The sequence below is a fragment of the Macaca fascicularis genome, chromosome 19 (assembly GCF_037993035.2).
Source record: "Macaca fascicularis isolate 582-1 chromosome 19, T2T-MFA8v1.1".
NCBI classification, from domain to species: Eukaryota; Metazoa; Chordata; class Mammalia; order Primates; family Cercopithecidae; genus Macaca; species Macaca fascicularis.
Window position 1 is genome coordinate 21,352,634 of NC_088393.1, and position 19,347 is coordinate 21,371,980.

The window sequence follows — 19,347 nt, forward strand, 5'->3', positions numbered from 1 at the left end:
CTGACCTCGTGAGCCACCACACCCGGCCCTGACTGGCTATTTGTTACTAATTCAGTTTTGGAGCTTGTTATTGGTCTATTCAGGGATTCAATTTCTTATTTGTTCAGTCTTTGGAGGATGTATCATTGCTCCAAGGTTACAATCCTCAAGCTTGGCCCAGCGAACTTTCTAATTCATGTTTCCTCAGTTTTTTCCTTTTAGGTAGACATATTACTTAGAATGTGCTAGAGGAACCTCTATGAAGGGATCTCTCCTTTGATTGTACTCCGCTTGCTGTAACACCCAAGGATGCGGAGTCAGGTTAATCCCACCTAGAATCTGCACATAGGGTCAGGCCTCTGCCTGGGATTTACAAGACAGGGCCAGACTTTCGATTGAGAATGTAATGAAAACCAACAAAATATATTTTCTGCATTGTGAGATGTCAACATAGACATCTTAAAGCCCCCCTTTGAGAGTGTGGCTTTGTAAGCTTTTCAGATCTTGTTTGGTGACCTGCTACAGTTATATGAGAGGCTCCAGGTGTAAATAGAATCTGATGACAGAATCTGTAAGTGTAAACAAGCATCTTCAGAGTGAGAGATCAAGGCCACAAAGTATCCAGAGCCATGACCACAACTATACCTACCTGTAAATTGTAATTATGGAGTAAAGTATTCTTGTCCTTCTTACGCAAAAGCTAGCAAATCAGGATAGGTTGTCCAGATTCTGGAGTTCCACCAAAGCAGTTCTATTTTCTATTTAGAATCAGCCTGAGTTTCTCCAGTTCGGCTTATCATTGGGCCATCAGCCTTGGGTCACTGGGAACCCTCTCACAATCACCTAGGTTTCTTTAAGACATTTGAGGATGTCAGGGACAGAATTGTGTCAGGCTGACAAGAGTGATTAATTCTGCTTGTGTCTCAGTGTAAGAGAAAGGAGTCATTCTGTGTTTTTTTCTCCCTCATAAGAGATAACTTTGGTTGGTGCCCAAATTAAAGTTTATCAAGTTTTCTGCTAGTTGGGTGAAAGACAGAGGAGGTCTGGCAACTCAAATAAACTAATTGCTTCCATTTTATATTATCATTCAAAAAATAGATGAAGCAGTCATGGTCCCTACCATCCAGGAACTTTTAGTCTAGACTAGCAACTGAATACATGGTTGAATTAAGCATTATATGGTTGGTAGAATGAATAGATGTTTGGGAAAAACAACAACAACGACAACTTGGGCCACTTTTTGAAAATATTGCTGTGACTTCTGATGTTATCACCTGAAGGAATATTTATGGACTGAAGAGGTGTTATTATTTGTGTTTATTTTACTTTTCTAAGAATACATATTTATCTTCTAATAAAATTATCCTAGAAAACTTTAAAAGATTCATTTAAATTGCTTATTAGTGTATGTTATAAAATTGAGAGCAGTGGCAAAAATAGATTAAAGTTACATAAACTCTGGGATTTAAGTTTTTCTTAGGTAAGCTTAGGAAAAACAGAACTGGAAATACCTCAGTGGCATAGAGAACAAATTCAACCTAGGGTCTTCTCCCTGCCCCAGTTCTGATCAGATTCACTTTTTTTGGAGGCATTTTTAGCTCTGGCCCCACTCTGGAGTCTTTCCTTACAAAACTGATTTATAGAGATTCACGTTTTGGCTGGTAAATCCTGCTGACTTTCTAGAGCTGGTGCTCACAATATCCTGAAACCCAAAAGTAGATACATAAGAAAAATAAACTATACATTTTAAGATCTTAATTTTTAAATTTTGTAGTAAAACCAGTGCTTACGGAAACATTCCATTTAGCAACTTGTTTTCTATTCCTGCAGATCCAGTAGTTGCTATACAAGTCACAAACAAGTATATATAAACAGAAAAAATCCTCTAAACTACATTAAACTCTTTCTGTCTATATTTCTTTATATATCTTCATCTGTCTATATTTAGCTTTTAGTTTATTTTTAAGAAAATCAATGACAGAGAAACAGAGGAAGAAATACTAATTCTGGGCCCTTTATCTAAATCCTGAGAATTATTGAACACTTAGTATGAACTTCGAAGGTCTTATTAGGATTTAATCACAGAATGTGTTATTCCCAGCACCGTGCTCTGTATCATACTCTTGAGCACATAGTACCTGCGCAAGAATGCTGAATGTAAGGGGCTCTGTGCTGTGCCTGCTTTCTCTAATGCTAATGATAAGCCCAGGTGGAGCAACATAGCAACATTGACTTTGACAGGGGACTTGTTTGGAACACCCATTCATGGACCCTTTCTAAACTTGCAGAATCACATTACATAAAGTGGGACCAACATTACCAAGTGATTTTTGAGTTCATTAAAGCTTGAGAGGCAATGCTTAGCTAAGTGACTATCAGCCCAGGCTTCTCATTAGGATCACATGGCCAATTTGCAGACATCTCTTTGCTTGTGCCATCTCCCCAGGTTCTGTGTATTGTTCTAGGTGAAAGTATTCATGTTGTTTTAATTGTTTCTCATGTGACGCTAAGGTGAGGACAAAATCAAGTGGGTGGGGTTCAAGATACATTCATGAGAGTTGAGTTTCACCTTTGCACTAAAAGGTAGTCACAGGAACTGTTCTATTTGGTTTTAATAGGAAGAGGTCAGTGTGACCCATATTTTCATCACCATAGCAGAAATTGCTGGTGTTTGTGGCAAGGGCGGGCACATGAAGACAGAAATAGAGAAACATATTTTTATATTCATTGAGCAGCTTGTTGTTCCTGAATCTCTGCTGTTATAAAGGACAGAAATGGGTGGGCTTTTTCTGCAGGTCTTAGTTCTTTTTTCTGTAGTTGTGAGGCTAGCAGGTAAATGGGTGGTGCTGACTTCTTTACAGGAATTTTCTCAAGATGCAGGTGTAACTTCTCCAGAGAATGTCATCTGAAAAGGATTTCCAAAGAAGGCAAAAGAGGAAAAATGGCTTTTTTTTTTTTTTCAGCTAAATATGTCTCAGATGAAGATCTGTGTCCACTCTGCCTCATGGAATGCCATGCATTTAGTCCTTGCAAACCTTTACTTCTCTACTTGTGTTTCTTTTCCCCTAATGAGTTTAACGACTTTTTAAAATTCTTGTGATAGTCAAGGGTCTCTGCAAAATGTTTCTCTCCTATATCCCAGAACCTTCTCTACACTCTCTAAAGCATGACTTCTTATATGCCATGCAAAATTCTTAAAATGAATTTATAGTCTGCACTATTTAAAATGTTCCCTTTGTTGCCGTTGAACATGGGAAAATGTAGATATTCAAGATTCCCATTGGCGGAAAGCTGGGCTCCTTAGTAAAGATAAATAGCATGTAGTCTTGTGACTTCATCTGTTTTCTCCATTAACTCTGTGCGGAACAGGATTAGGAAAATGCTTATTTAAACAGGATAGCGTTTATTACCCTGAAAATTCTGAAAAAAAGTTATTGAGAGATACCTGCTCTCTCGGGTGCTAAAGAAAGACTACTTTAAAATGTTATTTAAAATTACAGACCATAGAAGATATCTGCATCTTGAACTCCACATAATACTGACTTTTCTGTATGGTTAAATTCAGACTAGAATTTACTTTTTGAAAGGCAGTATCTCAGCAGTGATTATGTGTTCTTCTGTGTGCATCGCATCAGCACATCATAAACATTTGTCCTAATGCAGTTGATTTTAAAATTTACTTAAAGAGCTCTCTGAAATACTTATTTCACTATAGAGTTCATTATTTTTCTCTTCATTATTAAGTATCTTTATGTAGCTAAAGAAGAGCTGTGCATAAACCATCACATTTAATCCGGCAGCTGCCTTTCTTTCTTAGGTTTTCCTTGCATATATCTGTCTTTGGAAAATGAAGACTCTTGTCTTTGTTTACAGGGCAGAAAAATTGAGTAAAACACAGGTTCTTCCGCTTACGGGATATTTGACAAAATATTCTCTCTGGGCCAAACACATTGGCATTACTAGTGAGCTTGTTAGAAATTCAGAAAGCAGAGTTTATTTCAGATCTTCTGGAAAAAAAAATTGTGCACAAGATCTTCAGTTTATTGTTCACATTAAAACTTGAGAGGTGCCTTCTAACTCAACATCTTTTTTGTCTGAAAAATATACACAACTCGTTCTTTGTGTGGCAAATATAGCACTAAAAAAGTACATGTTTGTGTTTATGCATTTAGTTTTATACTTTAGTATTCATGAAAGTATATATACACTGGTGTTGTAGATCTTATACCATTCTCATCCCTCAGAGAATACATTAGAGATATTTCTGTGTTGAAAATTGTTGAATAACTTCAGTCATTCCTGTAAGTCAGAACCAAGCTTTTTTACTCTCTCATTTAACCTTAACTCAAATGATAAATTTTGCCCACGTGTAAATATGTGTGTTTGTGTGCACATGTGCATGCGTGTGTGTGTTTGTTTCAGGGGCCGTTGACATTTAGGGATGTGGCCATAGAATTCTCTCTGGAGGAGTGGCAATGCCTGGACACTGCTCAGCAAGATTTGTATAGGAAAGTGATGTTAGAGAACTACAGAAACCTGGTCTTGGGTGAGAATAACTTTAATACACAATTCCTTATATACCCTAAAGTTTTTCATTTCTCTGTTTTCGTAGAATAATTTTTGATAATTTATGCTTTTCATAAATGAGTTTCTGATGCCTGTTTTAAAAAAATCTTGAGGAATTGTCCATGTAAAAAAAAAATTCTTCAGGATGTTTTATCTTGGCCTGATCTTTTTACATGTCTGAGCTGGTCTATATCCTTCACTCTAGAGTAGTGATAATTTCAGAAATTTAGTGGTATAAAATATTGTTGCCCATATGTTAAAATCTATATGCGACCACTAATTTTTTATCCATGAATACTGGGTGGTGAAATTAAGCACCTACAAATTTAAAATATTTTCTAAATGTTAAGAACTTTCTGTCATTAAATAGTATTTTGGGATAAATTTTCTAGAATATTCTATTACATCCTCTTTATTAAGCATGGTACTAGGTAGGCAATTAGAGAATACGGGCAAGATTCATGTTATTTATTTTTAATAAAGCAGGTATTGATGTCTCTAAGCCAAATCTGATCACCTGTCTGGAGCAAGGAAAATATCCCTGGAATATGAAGAGACACAGTATGGTAGTGAAACCCCCAGGTAGGTGAGAGTGAATGAAACAGTTGACATAGATGAAAGGTTGAAAGATTAAAAAAAAAAAAAGCCAGTCCCTGCCAGGCGCAGTGGCTCACGCCTGTAATCCCAGCACTTTGGGAGGCCGAGGCCGGTGGATTGTCTGAGCTCAGGAGTTCAAGACCAGACTGTTTTATACCAACATGGTGTAAACTCTGTCTCTACTAAAAATAGAAAAATTAGCCAGGCGTGGTGGCAGGTGCCTGTAATCCCAGCTCCTCAGGAGGCTAAGGCAAGAGAATTGCTTGAACCGGGAGACAGAGGTTGCAGTGAGCCGAGATCGCACCACTGCACTCCAGCCTGGGGGACAAAAGCAAGACTTCATCTCAAAAAAAAAAGAAAAGAAAATAGTTATCAAGTGAATATAATACCATCACCAAATCTGTCCTGCTGATTTGGGAAGCTGTGTTCCAAAGCAAAGAGTTTCCCGGAAGCCTGAGGTATATATATTTTTGTTGTTGTTGTTTTTGTTCTCACATAGGGCCATCTTCTGTCTTATGCTTTTAAATTCTCTAAGGATTCTACTTTCTCTTCATTGATACTCCTTTAAGTTTACAGTGAGAGCGAAAATCCTCTTCATGGCATATAAGAGACTGCACAATCTGACTGCTTTTCCATTGTTTTGGGAGACACACAAATATCTGCATCTGCATGATTTTGAGAAACTTATGTTAAACTATTTTATTAGTTCTCTTTTTGCATCATTTCTAAAATGTGTGAGAGTAGTGGTCTCTGTTCTATTGGTTTTTATGTTAATTTTCTGAACATTCCATCCTATTCTTGTTAGTATATTCTGGAAATATAGTTTGAAATTATAAAGTATGATGTCCCTCTGTTTTTTTTTCTCATAATTAATTTGGCTATTTGAAGTTTATTGTAGTTTTTTGTAAATTTTAGAATTGTAGTTTTCATTACTATAAGAAAACATGCTACTGGAATTTTGATAGGAAGTTTCCTGAATCTATAGATTACTTTAGAGAATATAGTACTTTAACAGTATTTATTTTTTCAATCCATAAATATGAAATATTTTCAAATTTATTTGTGTCTTCCCTAATTTCTTTTATTGATTTATATCTTTCATTGTTAAGATTTTTTGTCTCTTGGGTTAAATTTGTTCTCAGAAATTAATTATTTTATTTATATTTTTAAAAAGATTGTTTTCTTGGTTGGCACGGTGGCTGGGGCCTGTAATCCCAGCAATTTGGGAGGCTGAGGCAGGTGGATCACTTGAGTTCAGGAGTTTGAGACCAGTCTTGCCAATACGGTGAAACCCTGTCTCTACTGAAAATGTAAATAATTATTTGGGTGTGGCGGTGAGCACTTGTAATCAATCCCAGCTACTCAGGAGGCTGAACCAGGGGAATCACTTTTACCAGGGAGGCAGAGGTTGCAGTGAGCCAAGATCACTGTATTACACTCCAGCCTGGGCCACAGAGCAAGACTGTGTCTCAAAAAAAAAAAAAAAAATTAAAAAGAATAAATTTTTTTTTTTTGAGATGGAGTCTCACTCTGTTGCCCAGGCTGGAGTGCAGTGATGTGATCTCTGCTCACTGCAAGCTCCGCCTCCTGGGTTCTTGCCATTCTCCTGCCTCAGCTGCTCGAGTAGCTGGGACTACAGGCACCAGCCACCATGCCTGGCTAATTTTTTTGTATTTTTAGTAGAGACAAGGTTTCGCCATGTTAGCCAGGATGGTCTCGATCTCCTGACCTCATGATCCACCCACCTTGGCCTCCCAAAGTCCTGGGATTACAGGTGTGAGCCACCATGCCTGGCCTAATAAAACTTTTTAAATTTCTATTGTATCCAGTAGCTTGTTTTAAGTGTATAGAACAATAACATACGTTTATGTTAATTTTATATTTTGTTAATTTACTGAGTGTATTTATTAGTTTAAACAAATTTCAGTGTACTATGGTTTTTTATGTGTAAGATTATATATTCCTCAAACAGCAACTTTTACTTGTCTTCAGTTTCAATGGCTTAAAAAAATTTTTTTTTTCATTATTCTGCCACATACTTCCAGTGCTATGTTAAAATAGAAGCGTTGACAACGGGCACAATAGAGTTTACTATTGGTATCTGTGAATTTGAAACAGCAAACAACTCCTTAAGTTTTCATAAACTAATTTCAGGAGGTAGAGATCTTTTCTTGGGTCCCCAGGGTTCTGGGATACTCCCTGGGTTTGTAGTGGAGTGGGGTTGTAACTTGGTTGCAAGGCTGCTGGGTCTGCACTAGGGTCCACATTTAGTTGTCTTGTTGCAAGAGGCTTGGGTAGTTGTAATTCCCAATTTTTTTTTTTTTTTTTTTTTTTGAGACAGGAGTCTCGCTCTGTCACCGGGCTGGAATGCAATGGTATGATCTCAGCTCATCAAAACCTCTGCCTCCCTAGTTCAAGTGATTCTCCTGCCTCAGCCTCCTGAGTAGCTGGGATTACAGGTGCCTGCCAGCACTCCCAGCTAATTTTTTTGTATTTTTAGTGGAGACTAGGTTTCACCATGTTGGCTAAGCTGGTCTCGAACTCCTGACCTCAGGTGATCCGCCCGCCTTGGCCTCCCAAAGTGCTGGGATTACAGATGTGAGCCACCGTGCCCGGCCACTCGTTTCTTGTAAATGCTTGTTAGAAGTTTCGCATCAGAATATTTTATTTATAATTATACTGCATATTCTCTGAAATTTTACTGCCAGTTATTCAAAATACCTGCCTTTGATGAGTATACACTTACAGTCAAACACTGTAGTCAGATTCTTTCTTAATGGTACGTTAATGTTGCATACCAAATTGTATGAGTAAACATGTCTCTTATTGTTGTGCAGTTTCATATTAGTGGTGTTTTTTTTGTTTTTTTGAGACGGAGTCTCGCTCTGTGGCCCAGGATGGAATGCAGTGGCTGGATCTCGGCTCACTGCAAGTTCCGCCTCCCGGGTTCACGCCATTCTCCTGCCTCAGCCTCCCAAGTAGCTGGGACTACAGGCGCCCGCCACCTCACCCGGCTAGTTTTTTGTATTTTTTAGTAGAGATGGGGTTTCACTGTGTTAGCCAGAATGGTCTCGATCTCCTGACCTCGTGATCCACCCGTCTCGGCCTCCCAAAGTTCTGGGATTACAGGCTTGAGCCACCGCGCCCGGCCTCATATTAGTGGTGTTTTAGTGTAGGTTTCTTAATATCAGCTTATCATGGTTTTTGGTTGTTTTATGTATTACAATTTTAGTCAATTTGCAATTCTGTCTGTATACTTTATGTTGATGTGAGGTTTACTTAAAAGATAAGTCAGCCATATGTCTGTCACAATCATATATGTGTGTTTATCTATAAATATGACCCCAATATTGGTTATGGCTTATCTTGTATATATTCTTTCTTTCTTTTTCTTTTTCTTTCTTTTTTTTTTAGGTGGAGTCTCGCTCTGTTGCCCAGGCTGGAGTGCAGTGGCGCAATCTCAGCTCACTGCAATCTCTGCCTCTCAGGTTCACATCATTCTCCTGCCTTAGCCTCCCAAGTAACTGGGACTACAGGCATCTGCAACCACATCTGGCTAATTTTTTGTATTTTTAGTAGAGAGGGGGTTTCACCATGTTAGCCAGGATGGTCTCGATCTCCTGACCTCGTGATCTGCCCGCCTCAGCCTCCCAAAGTGCTGGGATTACAGGCATGAGCCACTGCGCTCTGCCTCTTGTATATATTCTTTCTTAGCTGATTTTCAGTGGTGGTTTTATCTTGTCTAAGTGAGTAGTCATGTAAATATTTTCACCATTTCTTGTTTTCATGATTTGTTTAATCATGAATATATATTTCCTTTGTGTAAGAGAAACACTTCTGTGATTCGAAGGTAATTTTTGAAAAGATTTATAATTCTTTGTTTTTTTCAGTTTTTTGGTTAGAAAATTAATTGTTGTAAAAACACATAAGATTTAGCGTCTTAAATCTATTTAAGTGTACATTTCAGGGTCCAACATGTGGGTGGCTCACATGTATAATTTCAGAAATTTGGGAGTCCAAAACAGGAAGATCACTTGAGCCCAAAAGTTTCAGACCAGCCTGGGCACCATATGAACCAGCCTGGGCAACATATGAAGATTCTCTCTTTACAAAAATTTTTAAAAAGTAGTCAGGCATGGTGGTGTGCGCCGGTGGTCCCAGCTACTTGGGAGATTGAGAGGGGAGGATTACTTGAGCCTGGACAAGTTTGAGGCTGAAGTGACCCTTAATTGTGCCACTTCACTTCGGCTTGGGTGACAGAGTGAGACCCTATCTCAAAAGGAAGCTATATATTTCAGGCATGTTAAGTATATTCACATAGTTACGCAAAAGACTTCTAAAAGTTTTACATCTTGTGAAACTAAAACCCAGTACCCATTAGGTAACAATAACGCATTACCCTCTCCCCAGGCTTGACAAACACCCTTCCAATTTCTCTTTTTATAAGTGTGACTACTTAAGATATCTTATATAAGTGGAATCATACGGTATCCATCATTTCATTTCTGACATATAGGTGACATTTGGAAAGTTTATCGTAAAATGTGATAATTTCTTCTTTAAAACTGAATAATATTTTATTGTGTATATATATATATGCAACACTTTTGATGTGTTTATAAATCAAGAGACATCTGAGTTGCTTCAGCCCTTTGGCTTTTGTGAATATGGGTACAATAAACATGGATGTTCTGATAGGTCTTCCAGGTCTTGTGTTTCATATTTTGACTATAAATTCATAAATGGGATTGCTGTATTTGATAATTCAATTTTTAATTATTTGAGAAACATAACATTTTAAAATAATGACTGTATCTTTGTTTTCTACTAACAATATAGGTTTCATTTTTATTGCATCATCAACAGATTTGGTGTGCTTAAAAAATTTATAGTGGCCATTGTTATGGATGTGAGGCAATTTTGTTTTTCATTGTGATTTTCATGTGTTTCTGTACAAAGTAGAGAAATGTTCTGTGTCATTTCAAGTGCTCTTTTTCTATATGTGTATCTTTTCTGATGAGAATTTTGTTCAATTGCTCATTTCTAAATCAATTTAGCATTATTGTTCAGTTTTAAGAGTTGTTCATATATTATGAATATTAACTCCTATCACATATGATTTGCAAATATTTTCACCTATTTCCTAGAAGGCATTTTCCCTCAATTGAATATTTTTTTTAATGTGCAGAAATTTTCAAGTATAGTGTAGTTACATTTTTCTGTTTTTTTCTCTGTAATTCATGCATTTAATATCGTATCTAAGAAAATGGTGCCAAGACCCATATCATCTCATTTTTTTAAGAGATTTGTTATTTTTTCATGTCTAAGTTTTTTTGGTTTTGTTTTTGGTTTTGAGATGGAGTTTCATTCTTGTTGCCCAGGCTGGAATGCAATGGCACGATCTCGGCTCATGGCAACTTCAGTCTTCCAGGTTCAAGCAATTCTCCTCCCTCAGCCTCCCAAGTAGCTGGGATTACAGGCAAGCACAACCACGCCCAACTAATTTTGTATTTTTAGTAGAAACTAAAAATACATGTTGGTCTCTGTGTTGGTCAGGCTGGTCTGGAACTTCTGACTTCGGGTAATCCACCCACCTTGGCCTCCCAAAGTGCTGGGATTACAGGCATGAGCCACCACGCCTGGCCGCATGTCTATGTATTTTTTTTGTAAACTTTTTGTATATAGTTTTAAAAAATGATGTAACTTTATTTCATCAGTGTTGATGTTGTTTTTAACATTTTTTGAGAAGATTATCTTTTCTCTATTGTGCGTTCATGGCAACTTTGCGAAAGATCATCTAATCATATACAGAAGGCTTCATTTCTGGGCTCTCTGTTCTTTCATCTTTTTATTTTTGTGTAAATATCACACTGTTTTTGTTATTGCAGCTTTTAATGTGTTTTGAAATCAGAAAGTATAATGTCTCTTTGTTCTTTTTTATGAGTGTTTTACGAGTTATAGTTTATAATCAAATTATAAAATGTTAAGCAGGCCGGGTGTGCTGGCTTACACCTGTAATCCCAACACTTTGGGAGGCTGAGGCAGGCAGATTGCCTGAGCTCAGGAGCTCACAACCAGCCTGGGCAACAAAGTGAAACCCCGTCTCTACTAAAATACGAAAAATTAGTAGGGTGTGGTGGCGCGTGCCTGTAGTCCCACCTACTCAGAGGCTGAGGCAGAAGAATTGCTTGAACCCGGGATGCGGAGGTTGCAGTGAGCTGAGATTGCTCCACTGCACTCCAGCCTGGGTGACAGAGTAAGACTCCATCTCAAAAAAAAAAAAAAAGTTAATGTTTTTGCAATAAAACTGCACTATTGTAATTTGTTTTGTTTTGTTTTGTTTTTGTTTTTGTTTTTTTAAGATGGAGTCTGGCTCTGTCGCCCAGGCTGGAGTGCAGTGGCCGGATCTCAGCTCACTGCGAGCTCTGCCTCCTGGGCTTACGCCATTCTCCTGCTTCAGCCTCCCGAGTAGCTGGGACTACAGGCGCCCGCCACGTCGCCTGGCTAGTTTTTTGTGTTTGTTTTTCTTTTAGTAGACACGGGGTTTCAACGTGTTAGCCAGGATGGTCTCAATCTCCTGACCTCGTGATCCACCCATCTCGGCCTCCCAAAGTGCTGGGATTACAGGCTTTTTTGTTTGTTTGAGATGGAGTTTCACTCTTTCACCCAGGCTAGAGTGCGGTGGCTGAATCTCAGCTTACTGTATCCTCCGCCTTTTGGTTTCAAGCGATTCTCCTCCCTCAATCTCACATTGCATTAAATCTGTAGATTACATTGAGCATTATGGACATCTTCAAAATATTTCAAATTTTGAACAAGAGCATGCTGAAGGGTGTGTTGTTTAATTTCTATGTATTCATACTTTTTTTTTCTATTTTGTACTGCTGAGACCAGCTCGACTGGGGAGACCCCAACCCAGAGGCGCTAGAGGAATTAAAGACACACACACAGAAATATAGAGGTGTGAAGTGGGAAATCAAGGGTCTCATAGCCTTCAGTCTCACCTGAACAGAGATTTACCCACGTATTTATTAACAGCAAGCCAGTCATTAGCTTTGTTTCTATAGATACTAGATTAAGTAAAAGTATCCCTTATAGGAAATGAAGGGATGGGCTGAAATAAAGGGATGAGTTGGGCTAGTTATCTGCAGCAGGAGCATGTCCTTAAGGCACAGATTGCTCATGCTATTGTTTGTGGTTTAAGAATGCCTTTAACCGGTTTTCTGCCCTGGGCAGGCCAGGTGTGCCTTGCCCTCATTCTGGTAAACCCACAACCTTAGCGTGGGCATTATGGCCATCATGAACACGTCACAGTGCTGCAGAGATTTTGTTTATGGCCAGTTTTGGGGCCAGTTTATGGCCAGATTTTGGGGGGCCTGTTCCCAGCATGTCCCCCTTCTTTGATTTGCAAATCGATAAAGGCAAAGGCAGCTTTGTCGCAGTGAGCTACTTCTTGCAGGAGTCAAGATCCATAACTACAGACTATCAACACAGATTAAAAGCACAATCATTGAACTCACAGAGCTTCTGAGTGTTTTTGTCCATTTTAATGGGTTACTAGGTGCTAATCTGTCTGCAGCTCCTTTAAGCCCTGTAGTTCTTGGCAGTAAGGTCCAGGTGTGCCTGGGATGCTTTAAATATTTGTTCTTTTAATTTTGCAATATTCAAAGATAAGTCTGTAGAGTGTCTTTCTGGATGCTTTTTTATTCTTTCCCAAACTTTGATCTTATTAAGAACTATTAATAGTTTCCACAAATCCTTGTGTTTAGCTCCTACAGTGGGCCATATAATTTGAGGTTGAGATGCCACTATACCGCCATGGTTCCAGATAATAGGAACTCTCGCTGAACTTCTTATCATTTCTACCATCTGACCGTTTTGTTCAGATCAGCTGAACATAGTGTGGCCATGGCACACAGACTGAGAGGTGCAATTTAAGCTAAACATCCCCTTAGGGGACCAGTTAATAATGATTCCATAGGAATCGTTGTGCAGCACCTCTGCCCATTCTGCAATGCAATCTTTCTAAAGTATGTTCATTTTTTCTGGTCAGGTTCTATTTTGTTTACAAATAGGTTTTTGAGGGCAGTATTCCTCAATTATAGGAGCAGATTTATTATGGTAAATACTGAGATCAGAAAGCATGTGTAACTGCGTCATAGAGTGATTACATCCAGGCATTATTACCAGCCAAGATAGATAAATGTGCCCAATAAGTATAATTGTTCTCTGTGTCAGCCGTTATTGAAGGAATACTCACAGCAATGGTGATAACCGCTATCATAGCTACCACTAAATTACTCATTGTGACTGGTTGTCCCACTTTACTCAGGTTTTCTTCTGCCATCTGTGACAGCTTCTTGATCTGTCCCAAGGTGGGTGGCTGTGTTCAATGGGTGTTGCTTGTGACAGTAGGGGTCTTCCTCAGCATCAGTCTCGACATGGCTGGAACCGGGGGGTCCTCAGGATCCTCCCAGAATCTTTTCCTCGGCATCTGGCTCATGATAAAAGTTTCAGGTGTCTTGATGGTATCCAAATCGGCTATTGATTTTGGCCTGGAGGAACAAAAGCATAACCTCTACCCCAAGTTATTATTTTACCTATTTCCCAACTTTTCGTTACCAGCTATCTCCATCAAATCAGTTCTGCTTCTGTCTTTGCAGCTGGTTTCTGTAGATGCTGTTCAGCTGCTGATAACATCTGGCCTTTGGGCAGGCTCAAAAAATTTAAACTTAATAATGCTAGATTCAGTTGCATCTGTGGGGTTCCCTATTCTCTATTTTGCCCCCTCTGCTTCTGCAACTGCTGTGTTAGGGAGAGATTCATTCTTTCCACTATGGCTTGTCCTTGAGAATTGTATGGGATACCAGTAATGTGTTTAATATTCCACATAGAGAAAAATGTAGCTGTAGCTTGGCTAGTGTAGCCTGGAGCATTATCTGTTTTAATAGAGGCTGGAATGCCCATCACCACAATGCACTGCAAAAGGTGATGTTTAACACAGGCAGAAGACTCTTCTGATTGGCATGTAGGCCAGACAAAATGACAAAAGGTGTCCACACATACATGTACATAAGCTAGTCTCCCAAATGAGGGAACATGTGTGACATCTATTTGCCAAAGAGAGTTAGGTTCCAATCATCGAGGATTAACTCCTCCTGTAAAAGATGAGGAATGTACCATTTGGCAAGTTGGGCATTGCTGGATAATAACTTTAGCTTCTTTCCAGGTAATGCTGTATCTGCGTTTGAGACCAGAGGCATTAACATGGGTTAAATTGTGAAAATGTCTAGCATTAGATACTGCATTAGCAACTAGGCAATCAGCCATTTGATTCCCTTCAGTCAAAGGTCCTGGAAGAGGTGTATGAGCTCTAATGTTAGTGATGTAAAAAGGGTGCATTCTACTCCTAACTGCTGTTTGCAGTTGGGTAAATAAAGTCATCAGTTGTTCATCAGTATGAAATCGTAACTGAGCATTTTCAATTAACTGTGTGGAATGAACCACGTATGAAGAATCAGAAATCACATTAATAGGCATATCAAAAGCAATCAATACCTCAGTTACCGCTACAAGCTCTGCTTTTTGAGCTGAAGTATAGGGCATCTGGAAAACTTTACTTTTTGAGCCAGAATAAGAAGCTTTACCATTACTAGACCCATCTGTTAAAACATTCTCAATACCTTCAATTGGTTTACATTTAGTTATTTTAGGGATAATCCAGTTAATTTCAAAAACTGAAACAATTTTGTTTTAGGAAAATGATTATCAACAATACCCACAAAGTCAGCTTAATGGGTTTGCCAAGTAAGACTGTTTATAAAAGCTTGCTGTATTTGTGCCTTCATGGGAGGGATAATAACTTTTCCAGGATCATATCCATGTAATTTAACAGTCCACGTTCTCCCAATCTCTATCATAGTAGTGATTTGATCTAAATAAGGAGTTACAGTCCATGAATTAGTATGTGGAAGAAAAAGCCACTCTACTAAGTCCTGTTCTTGGACAATAACACCAGTAGGTGAATGCTGAGTTGAAAAAATTAGCAAATCTAGAGTCTTCTCCAGATCTATTGTATTTTTTTGAGCTTTATGAACTTGCTTCTCAATTAGTTGTAACTCTCCCTCAGCCTGACCTTTGTTAATTGTCGAGGGCTAGTGAGACTAGGCTTTCCTCTAAGGATAGAAAACAGATTACTCATGGCATAGGTAGGAATGCCTAGAGCAGGTCATATCCAATTAATGTCCCCTAGTAATTTTTTTGAAAGTCATTTAATGTTTTCAATTGATCCCTACGTATGGTTAGTTTCTGTGGCACAATGGTAGTGTCATTTACTGAGGTCCCCAAGTAGGAGTAGGGGGTAGTAGTATGAATTTTGTCAGGAGCTATAATTAAATCAGCACAAGAAATCAAATTTTGCAAGTGATTGTAACATTGGAGTAATATTTCTCAAGTAGGGGCAGCACAAAGTATATCATCCATATAATGAATACTGTAACACTGAAAATTTTTTATGAGTAGGTTCAATTACTTGCCCTACATATGTCTGGCAAATTGTTGGACTGTTTAACATCACCTTGTGGCAACACCTTCCAATGAAAACGCTTAGCAGGCTGCAGGTTGTTTACTGCAGGAATTGTAAATGCAAACCGTTCACAGTCTTGCTCAGCTAAAGGGATAGTAAAGAAGCAGTCTTTTAAATCTATGACTATTAAAGGCCAAATTTTGGAATTACAGCAAGAGAAGGCAATCCTGGCTGTAATGCTCCCATAGGTTATATAACTGAATTGATGGCTCTTAAGTCAGTTGACATTCTCCATTTACCTGATTTTTTCTTAATTATGAAAACTGGAGAATTCCAAGGGGAAAATGGAGCTATGTGCCCATTTTCTAATTGTTCGGTAACTAATTTCTCTAAAGCCTCCAGTTTCTCTTTACTTAGCGGCCATTGTTCTATCCAAATTGGCTTATCTGGTAAACATTTTAAAGGTATAGGTTCTGGAGGCTTAACAATGGCTACCATCAAAAATGATATCCTAATCTTTGGTGGGAACTTTGTCTTTCTGCTTGAAGCGGTTTTTTCAAACCTTGCAAAATTTTTTTCTAGGCCCATACCAGGGACATACCCCATTTCATGCATTGTATGTTGACTTTGAGGGCTATATAATTGTTCCAGAATTAGAACTTGTGCTCCCCATTGTTGTAATAAATCTCTTCCCCATAAATTGAAATGTCCCTTCCTGTATCTACCAAACCTTTGCATTTCTTTCCCTGAATAGTTATTTCACAGGTAGGATGTTTATCAGTAATTTGATTTACCCAATAAGCTGCTTTGCCTTGTTTATTTGTGCTTCCAAATCCTCCTGTTCATTTAATTTTACTTTTTCCCATTTTCACATACGGCACAATCAGGAGCAGTGTTATGCGCTCTCCTGGCTGTGCTTTCTGGGGGACAGAAGTAGATATAACAATTTGAATTTCCCCGTTGTAATCTGAATCAATGACTCCTGTATGTATTTGTACCCCTTTTAAACCTGTATATATTTGTACCCCTTTTAAACTAGACCTTCCTAGAAGTAATGCTATTGTCCGCGCTGGCAAAGGTCCACAGACTGCTGCTGTTGGGAGCTTTTGCAGGGGTTCCCCAGGCAGAAGGCTCACAGCTTTTGTGCAGCATAAATCTACTGCAGCAATACCAGCTGTGGCGGGGGACAGACAATGTACAGGGATGAGGGAATGGCCCGAGTTGGAAATGCCCCAGTTTTTAACGGGGCCTGTGATGGGCCCCTCATGGCATTTCCCAAAATCTGGTTCCCATCTTTATCAAACTTAGAGTGACAGTGATTAACCCAATGTTTTCCTTTTTTAGATTTTGGACATATTTCAGGATCAGCAGTTTCCTTTTTTCCCCTATCTGGCGGCCTGACTCGCTGATTTTTTCTACATTCTTTTTTAGTATGACCATGCTTCCCACAGTTAAAACAAGCTCCAGGAAATGGAGTATTTCCTTTATCCACTCTCAGCCCTGCCACTGTGTGTGCTAGCAGAGTGGCCTTATACAGATTACTTCTGATACCATCACCGGCCTTGATATAATCAACTAAATGTGCTTTCCCTCTGATAGGTCGCACAGCAGCCTGACAATCGGGTTTAGCATTGTTGAAAAGTCATATCTGCAACACTATATCCTGAGCAGCCAAATCTGCAATCACCTTTTTAAGAGACTCCTGTAACTAAGCTATAAAATCCATGTATGTTTCTTTTGGTCCCTGTTTAACAGCACTAAAGGAAGGGTATTTTTCTCCACATGAAGTGATTTTTTTCCTACGCTCTAATACACACTCCTCTAAGCTGTTCTGTGGCGCCATCCTGCATGACCACTTGTGCATCTAAACCAACCCAGCCATCAAACCCCAAAAGTTGGTCTGCAGTTATATTAACTTGAGGTTGGGCCTGGGCATTGCGAGCAGCCTGAATGGAAGCTTCATCTGCCCACCAAGTTTTAAATTGTAAGAACTGAGCAGGAGTTAGAAAATCTCGAGTAAGAGTATACCAGTTAGTAGGAATCATCCGACTGGAAACAGCAATATTCTTTAACGGTCCCATTACAAAAGGAGAACCTGGTCCATACTGATTAATAGCTTGTTTAAACTCCTTAGAGTATTTTAAAAGGAAAAGGCTCAAATGTAGCTATATTTCCCTGTTGACCTGAGGGGTATATTCTAACAAGGAACTGCCAAGCCTCTCTATCACCCTCTCGTCTAGCTTGCTGAATTCCTGCCTGAAGAGAATTAAGAGTGGTGGCTCAAGGCACTGCTCGAACAGTTACTGCGGCAACTAGTTTTTGCCCAGTGTCCTCCAGAAAAGAAAGATCTGGAGGGTCAGGCCACTCTTTTTCTTCAAAATAATAATGAGGGGGTGCAGAAGGGTAGGGATGAACCTCTCCCTCCTGTGCCACTTTAGCTGGCAAATAAACCTGGTCTATAACCTCTTCTGTTACTTCGTTATACTCTCCTTCCTCCTCATTATCAGTGTGGAAAAGTTAGAAGGAGGAAGGAACCAGGGCCCACACTTGTCCCATTGTTACCCTGATGCTTCCAAGCTCCCCTTCTTACTCACCATGGGAATTGTTTTAAGAGTACTTGGGTGTCATCCAGCTTAGTTCCACATTCTCCAGTCGTTGCTCCAGTGACCCTTCAACCTGGATTCGAGCCCCCATGATGGACGCAACTTACTGAGACTACCTCTGTTGGGGAGACCCTAACCCAGTAGCGCTAGAGGAATTAAAGACACACAGAAATATAGAGGTGTGAAGTGGAAATCACAGGCCTCAGCCTTCAGAGCTGAGAGTCCCAAACAGAGATTTACCTACATATTTATTAAAAGCAAGCCAGTCATTAGAATTGTTTCTATAGATATTAGATTAACTGAAAGTATCCCTTATGGGAAATGAAGGGATGGGCTGAAATAAAGGGATGGGTTAGGCTAGTTATCTGCAGCAGGAGCATGTCCTTAAGGCACAGATCGCTCATGCTATTGTTTCTGGTTTAAGAATGCCTTTAAGCAGTTTTCCACCCTGGGTGGGCCAGGTGTTCCTTGCCCTCATTCTGGTAAACCCACAACCTCCCAACTTGGGCGTTATGGCCATCATGAATATGTCACAGTGCTGCAGAGATTTTGTTTATGGCCAGTTTGGGGGCCAGTTTATGGCCAGATTTTGGGGGGCCTGTTCCCAACATGTAAGTTTAGTGTTTTGCTGAGTTCTCTGAGTAGCCTGTCAAATTATTGAACTTGAGGAGGAAGATGTGGAAGACCTTGGCTTGCTAGCAGTAGTTCAGAAATAAAGATGGTTATCCAGAGCCATGTGAGTGGCATCTGCAGTTGGGACAGTGTTGTGGGACTGAGTCCTGAACTTGTGGATTCTGTGTTGACTCTGGGTGGTGTCAGAATTGAGTTGTTGGACAGCCAGTTGGTGTTGGATAATTGATTGGTGTTCAGCAAACTACAACTTTTTTTGTCAGACGAGAGCTACCACAGGGGCCTTGTGTTTGGGTTCTCTAGAGGGACAAAACTAGTAGGATGGATATATATTTACAAGGGGGAGTTCATTTAGTATTAACTCACATGATCACAAGGTCCCACTATAGGCCGTCTGCAAGCTGAGGAGCAAAAAGAGCCAGTCTGAGTCCCAAAACTGAAGAACTT

At 39.3% G+C, this 19,347-nt stretch overlaps 2 protein-coding genes across 10 annotated transcripts in view; both read left to right on the forward strand.

Moving 5' to 3' along the window:
• Positions 1-19,347, forward strand: part of LOC102140087 (uncharacterized) — a 156,034-nt gene that overhangs the window by 5,270 nt on the left and 131,417 nt on the right. The window lies entirely within an intron of this gene.
• Positions 1-19,347, forward strand: part of LOC102137713 (uncharacterized) — a 35,070-nt gene that overhangs the window by 5,270 nt on the left and 10,453 nt on the right. For 5 of the 9 annotated variants that reach the window (XM_065536188.2, XM_065536189.2, XM_045378939.3 and 2 more), the window contains 2 exons: positions 4,402-4,525; positions 5,029-5,127. In XM_065536188.2, coding sequence (XP_065392260.1) covers positions 4,402-4,525; positions 5,029-5,127 — 223 coding nt within the window. The remainder of the gene's footprint in view (positions 1-4,401; positions 4,526-5,028; positions 5,128-19,347) is intronic. The other 4 variants (XM_045378936.3, XM_045378938.3, XM_074026575.1 and 1 more) reach the window with 1 other exon arrangement.